Consider the following 7,780-nt stretch of genomic DNA (forward strand, 5'->3'; position numbering starts at 1 on the left):
AAACCAAACTTTAGCCTATGAAATACCATCAAATGTGACTAATATCGTATTAGAATGTACTCTGTTTTTGTTAACAAGTCAAGGTTATCCTTTGAGAAACTTTTAAATTGCTGGATAACACAGGGCTTGAAAAAGAGTGTTTGCTTGAAACGTCGCCGAGTAAATGAATTACTTCCATAGTAACTTAAAGATGATTTTTCTCTAAAAATCTAATTTAATTGTATATATATATATATATATATACAGCTTACAAACTACTGATTACATTAATTGTTAATAGACGATTAAATCAGCACTATAAAAGAATTAATAATTAAATATCGCAATACCGTTATCAGTCCAGGTTGTCAACTTATTTTCATAACGGATAATGTTTGTGGTAATAGCACCCAAATGCATTGGGGATATCCCATCTATCAGACAAAATCCAAACGCCGATGTCAATCTTGTCAGCTGTCATGTAAAATTATAAACAAATCCATCAGATAAGATTACGGATCGGAGTGCTAACACCCACAACGTCTCAGCTTCTACTGCCTTTCACTGTCTAGCCCCCAGTGGCACAGCGGCATGTCTGCGGACTTACAACGCTAGAATCAGGGTTTCGATACCCGTGGTGGGCAGAGCACAGATAGCCCATTGTGTAGCTTTGGGCTTAATTACAAACAAACAAACAATTCACTGTCTACAGCCAGCTGTGGAAGGCAGTTACCCTTAAATTTCTTAAAGTAGAAATGAACTGAAATAAAGCCATCCTAATATTTCTACTAATTCAATTCCCAACCTCCATCCTTACAAAAAAATATATTAAATAAAACTATGAGATATTAAATAGAACTATGAAATATTAAATAGAACTAAACAGAACTACAAGATATTAAATAGAACTACAAGATATTGAATAGAACTAAACAGAACTACAAGATATTAAATAGAACTAAACAGAACTACAAGATATTAAATAGAACTAAACAGAACTACAAGATATTAAATAGAACTACAAGATATTGAATAGAACTAAACAGAACTACAAGATATTAAATAGAACTAAACAGAACTACAAGATATTAAATAAAACTAAACAGAACTATAAGATATTAAATAAAACTATAAAATATTAAATAGAACTAAACAGAAGTCCAAAATATTAAATATAACTAAACAGAACTACAAGATAATAAATAGAACTAAACAGAACTACAAGATATTAAATAGAACCTTAAAAATTCTTGTATAGCTCTAACTCCCACCTCCTTCCTTTCCCCTGAAGATTTATTCAAGTATAACATGGGAACGCTGAAACTAGCCTAGCTGCTTGAAGTTAGTCTTTCCGTCCCGGTTATACTAAATAAATTTACTAGAAAAATTATTAATAGCTACTTATAAGCTAAAGTAACTAACTCCCTCTTTATTTTATCTATAAGACATTTTCCTTAATCAATAGGATTTACAACTTCAGTTGCTAGTTGCGAATTGCAAATAATTCTCACGTCAGCCTGTGCATAGTATTTTTAAACCATATCTAAGAAAACAAATTTTAGGGTTAAGGCTTCAGTTCGTTTCGCTGCTAATAGTTCTCTAATAGTGTTAATGGTCTGAAAAATCCAAGAAATTAAATGTTACGAACTAAGAAACTACCCGATAAACAGAAAAACTTTCTTCTCAAAGGTATGTTAATTGTTTGATGTAATCACATATACTATATAGAGAGTTAAATCCTTAAAGTATATTTTTACTATGAAAATATTACACTATGTGTAATTTTGTTTCGTGAAACATTTAACGTGTTCATATGTCTATGTAGTTATATTGTAATAAAAAATTAAAACGTGTCCGTCTTTTAAAGCAGTTTTGGTTCTTCTAGTACTTAAGAAATGATTGAGAAGGTAATAAGTTAAAATATTCTATTGTTTACAATATGAATACATTAATGCATTTGTGAAAGGCATATAAAATCCAGTTGTTAATTTTTTATGTCATAAACGTGTATCGTGACCTTTTCTATGATATGACTTGTACCAAAATATTTGTATAGAAATCAGCACTATTAAGCTGGCCGCATTTCAGTCGTTTCATGCCTGCATCTATATTGGATGAACATATCTATATATATATATATATATAAATACGAAATGTGTGTTTATTTGCACCCTAACTCCTCCAAGTCTATTGGGCCAATCTCAACCAAAATTTGTGTGTAAACACTATGAACTATGGGAAATGCCCTAAGGGAGTTAAAATTGAAATTAACCCTATTTCTATTTTGTAAAGCTTGTTGGTTAATTACTCAAGCCTGTTGGGTCAATCTCAAACAATCTTGGCAAGTTGACGTTTTAGACGATGTTGAATATTCTAAAGAGATTCAAGGTCAAAGTATGAAAGTTTGCTGGATTGTTTCTCAAACAATCATGCTTTTCTCAGTGTCAATAAGATGTAGGGTGTTCAAGGGTGGGATCACCTCAAAATCTTTATTTGTTGATAGATGGAAAGTAAACTGCAAATGTTGTTTTTGATGAAGCTTTGTTATAATTTTAAAATTATAAAGTTTATGCTCAAGTTATTACTTTGAAATATATAAATGCTGTTAAACTTACATTGTTGTAATTAAGTTTAAACATTCCCCGTCAGTCAACGGGTATTTCAGCTTGTTTGTATATATTTAAAAAATAAAAAGTTAAAATGTGTTCATTTATTTCTAAAATAGCTGCTTTTATTAGTACGATAGGTCAGAATTATCCGAATAAAATTTAATGTATCTCTTGTGGAATAATAAGTAGTTCGTCAGGTAATGTTTATTTTGTTCGTTTCGCTTTTAGAATTTTCACGTAACGCTGTATGATGTATAGGGCTATCTTCGCTATCCGTCCATAATTTGTGAATGATAACCTAGAGGGAAGACGATTTAATCAGTAGCACCAATCGGAAACTCTTGTCTTACCAAACAATGAGATTGCGATTTGAGCCTCATTCTTACAATGTATTCCCGGACCCAAGTTGCAGGGAGCATTTTTTTGTGGCAACAGTAAGGAACAAGTGATGAGATCTGTAAGTTCTTGTATTTATATTTATTTTTGATCTGTAAAACCACTCGGAATAGAAAATCGTGCAATGGTCACTAATGTGAAGTTCCCAAGGCACACATATACCAAAAAAGACAATTTATGGTATACACGAAAAACTACACTAGTTTTATGTTATTTTAAACCTTAAACAGCAGTAGGAATATCTGGAGGTACAACAGAAGATCAAGTCAGTCATGTCTGCATATTTGAAGCAAACGTCCTGATAATGCTAACCTGGAACCCATAAAAGGCCTCAGCAAGTCATTAGGCTTAGTGGTTGCTATTATTTTTCGTTACAATTAATGAAACAGGACCGATGATAGTTTAAAATGGAAACAAATACTAAGGCTGCGCCGCTACTCACACTGGAGCCCCCTAGTATTTGGCTCCCTAGGCAGTCGCCTATGTTGTGTATCCTTAGCGCTGGGCCTGGATTTAGATAATATATTAAAAGAGACGCACAGTTCAATAACTTTTTTGTGTATAAGTAAAAATAAATAAATAAATAAAAACTAGTAGAATAACAAAATGAAATATTACAAAGTAAATCATGGAAGTGTGTTTTCGCTTGCATGAGTTCTTGTACTTTTACATATTTTTCTTCCATATGTGTATAAAATCTAAAAGATTTGAACAATTAAGCTGCATGAACACAACTAAACATTACCAAGTACAAATAGGCTTTAGTTTTGTGTGTGTTAAGCCTAATTTATATTTATTACTGAAATTTCGAGTACTTGTTGTTCATCGATTTCGAAGTATTGCATAAAATAATTCAGAAACAAAGGCAAGATAAGCATAAATGATTTATTCTTTATTGACAACGCATAAGCAAATGTCATAACAAACATTAAAAATGTTCTGTACAATTACACATATTTACATCAATTTCTCAGTGTTCAATATAAAAGCAAAAACTCGCAAACTTTGTTTTCGTAGTAACATTTTGATTTTCACTTTCTCAAATACACCATTTTGAAAGCTTGATAACAAACATAGAAAATATAAAGCGTCACAATTGTTTCTCTGTGGAGTTTTACATAAAACTGAAACATCAGTCAGGAACTAATACTATGACAGCATTTTAAAACCTGGTAAACTTGACTTTTTAAAGAAACAATGTCAAAAAATGGAGTTAACAGTATGGCGATGTTTAGAATTAATAATCAAGGATTTGTATGTGACACAATTTTAATGAACTTAAGTTCACTGGAAATTTAAACAGTTTATTTTGTTTCTAAAAATAAATAACTGTATTTTTAATAGTCTCAATCATAAATAAGAGAGGAATGTCAAAGTAAAACGTTGTTATGATTAGTTATTTAGTTTAGTCACCTCATGATCTTGTGTAACTAAATATGGAGGAACAGATGGGGAAGCATATCACAATGATTGGTACACTTTCAATGGAAACACAAAAGTATCATCATAGTACGTGGAGATTATCACATGATCTGACCTTCAGTTCACATTTGTGTAAAAATTTACTCATCAGCCCACGGGCTTTCCCACTTAATCGTCGTGATCTGTAGCTTGTTTCCTTCGATCTCAATCGAATCTGACTAACGATGCCCACCAGTAATTCATCTACGTTATGTCTAATGGCTGCCGACGTTTCGATGAATTTGATATTGTATTTGCTTGCTAGGATACGACCCTCTATAAATAATAACAAAGAAAACATTAGTACATTTCACTACAAGGTTTACAATTTTTTTATATTCGCGCAAAGCTACAACAGAGCGATATATATATATATATATACATCTGGGAACAACACTAGGATTTTTAATATAAAAAAAGAAGGAAACAACAGTGATACTCGAAATGAAGCGTTTAAGTAATTTATAATTGGTGTAAACAAATTCATTATATATATGAAAAAATTGTAACCCTTAATATATATAACATAACCTATATTAATTATTATCACATTTGCTAATGACTTAAGTATAGTAAACTAATGAATTGTAAAGGTGATTAATGTTGTTGTTTAATATAGCTGTTACGAACTTTCCCCAAAACATCTTATTTTCATAAACACATGCAAAATACATGGTGCTTACATATTTCTGCCTACATTACTTTCTTAATGAATTTTCTGTTCATGCTTATTATCAAATATAAACGTCACGAATCATACGACTGAGTACTTTATATGGTTTGTTCTCTAATCAAACGTCGAGGACATTGACAATTAGAGGCATTTATTAATTATGTAAAGAAGAGCTATTGAGTTACAGCATTGAGAAAATTATATGGTGGATTAATTAGGAAAAAATACCTACCTTCCTCAGTAACAGTTCTACTACGAGCCAGATCAGCCTTGTTTCCAACCAGAATTAGGGCTTTGGGAAAAGAATCAGGTCCCATCGAATGATTCGCTAATTTTGTCTTTAAGTATTGCAACAGCGCGAGAGTCCGCTCGGCATCATCGTAGCTCGACCTGTCGGTCACTGAATAAACTACTAGGAATGCGTCTGTGAGGGAAAACGTTGTGTCGTCCAACTATTAATGATAAAGAACTAAATATAAGACTGATGTTTTTTTTTAAGTATCTTAACTGTTCCCAAAATTCACGCTAATGGACTACGAAAGGAATTTGTTTGAGTATATTAACCAAATATGGGTAACTGATAAATTAGAAATTAAAAAAAAGACAAGTGAATTGTTGCTTTAACCGTATGCAATGATATTACTGATTATGTTAAATTCCAAAATTCGAATATCATATAAATGTAACTAATTAAATTGTTATACATTGTTAATCAGTAACCCCTGCAGTACAAAGAAAATTATAGTTTCTTATGTAAATCATGAAGGCAGATTTTTATTTATTTCCAGTCATTACCTGAAGAAATATGTGTTTTAGTTCTTATAGACGGATAATTTATATATATATTTTCTGCTTTTACAAATTTAATGCGTTTACACATACACACCTAAACTAAAATATACTTAAGCCAGAACTTAGAGATGGAAATAAAATTACCGTAGCCTCCGAAGCAGGAACACATTGGAATGTTAGGTCTGTTTCTTCTCTTTGCATAAGCACAGAAACGGATCTGTCGGAGTTACCGTCTGAAATAAAGAACAAACATTTGTTAACACAGCCCCGAAGAATATTGTTTCTTTAGTATGTATACGTATACTACATTGTGAATAATAATTAAACTCTCTAATACTAACAGATCACATCCGGTTATCAGCAATGGCATACAGTAACTGTTATTTGTCTATACCAACATCGTGTGTCTTTGACGAGAGTGTCAGCATATTAAGAGACTCTGTGATATTATCCACGGTCCTTAAGCCACAAGTCCTAGTTCACGAATAGTTTAATCTAGGGGCTAGCTAGCTGCTCTTATGATATTGTTTTCTTTAAGACATGTATTTGATAAAATAATATAAAAGTTTTTTCAATATATCAAATTACAAAAAAAACTTAATGTGATTTTTATCATAGTGTTTGAAAGTTAACATATTTTGACATCTCGAAAAGAAGTAGTTAATTCTAGATAACTTTACATTATATATGCAATATTGAAATTCACGCGTACTTTATTAGTGATTTGTTAAAATAAATGAAAATTTACGTACCTAGAGCATCTTGGTAATTTTCGTATGGAGATAAATATTCTGAGCTCAGGAAATGCGAGACGAGGCTTGCCTTTCCGACCCTGTCTCCCCCAACGATAACCACCCGATGTTGGGCAGGATCACTGCCTCTACGACTGGAAGAACTGGAACCGGTTGAAGAAGTAGGCTCACTGGAGTCGCTGCCACTTCCTTCGGAGGACTCTATATCCGACCTGGAGCGGTTCCTGACAACGTCTCCTAAGTGGACGATGCCTTTTGTTGTGACACTGAATCGTCGTAGACGATGACCGCCAATGGTAGGACTGCCTGGAGGAAGTGGATTTGTACATACTCGCCGTCTGAATTGAGCCCAAGGGTCCACTTCAAGGTCTGCCCACAAGTTGCTTCGGCGACGTCGAGATGGTGAGGCAAGGGGGTGAGTGGCCCTTCGGGGACTGTCTGGCTGTTGAAGGCCTCGGACCCCACCACGTCTTCGACTAGTGTGAGTCGGAGTTGTGTTGACTCTAACCGGGCTCGAAGTAGGCGTACCACGCGGTGTAGCTCGAGAGATAGAACGGGATGCTTTAAATATCGTCGGTAGGTCGGGCATACTGCTGGCATGAATTTTTTCAATCCTCATGGAAAAGTATCTGGAAGGTGTTGCCGGCCCAGGGGAGCGTTGAGAAGTGGTTAACGTCATGGTTTTATAGGACGTAAACGTAAAGTGGCAACGAATAATAAAGTTAACAATTTAGATATGCTACAGCTTTCGTTTAGCTATTGAACGTAAATCTGTAACATCAATGTTTAGCTGGTAAACAACGTTTGAAGAACTCGTGATTCCGTTGGACCTTTTATAAGGATTGACTGCTTCTGTTTAGCCCTAAGAACAGTGCGAGACATGCCATCGTCACGTGCTCTCAGCTATCTGTCATTGGTTTATTCCGTACCACTCGTCACCAAATGGCGGGTGACGTTATTAGTTCCTACCTCCAACTGAGTGGTATGAAATTGGCTTGGTTGAAAACACATCTCTCTGCTAGTATCAATTGATGCGTAGGAAGTATTTAATGAGTACTTCTACATTTGAAATTTGTATATTCACGAGAAATTGGGCTGATTTACAAACCACTCAGATT

At 33.6% G+C, this 7,780-nt stretch overlaps 1 protein-coding gene across 1 annotated transcript; it reads right to left on the bottom strand.

Annotated features, from left to right (window-relative positions):
* Positions 1-3,855: 3,855 nt before the first annotated feature.
* Positions 3,856-7,479, bottom strand: LOC106474981 (GTP-binding protein REM 1-like). Its single transcript, XM_022380365.1, has 4 exons — positions 6,663-7,479; positions 6,055-6,143; positions 5,351-5,570; positions 3,856-4,721 (listed from the first exon to the last, which is right to left on the bottom strand). Exons 1-4 carry the CDS (start codon positions 7,339-7,341, stop codon positions 4,489-4,491), a joined length of 1,221 nt encoding a protein of 406 aa, XP_022236073.1. The 5' UTR covers positions 7,342-7,479; the 3' UTR covers positions 3,856-4,488.
* Between the last annotated feature and the right edge of the window lie 301 nt (positions 7,480-7,780).

Source organism: Limulus polyphemus, unplaced genomic scaffold, assembly GCF_000517525.1.
Source record: "Limulus polyphemus unplaced genomic scaffold, Limulus_polyphemus-2.1.2 Scaffold144, whole genome shotgun sequence".
NCBI classification, from domain to species: Eukaryota; Metazoa; Arthropoda; class Merostomata; order Xiphosura; family Limulidae; genus Limulus; species Limulus polyphemus.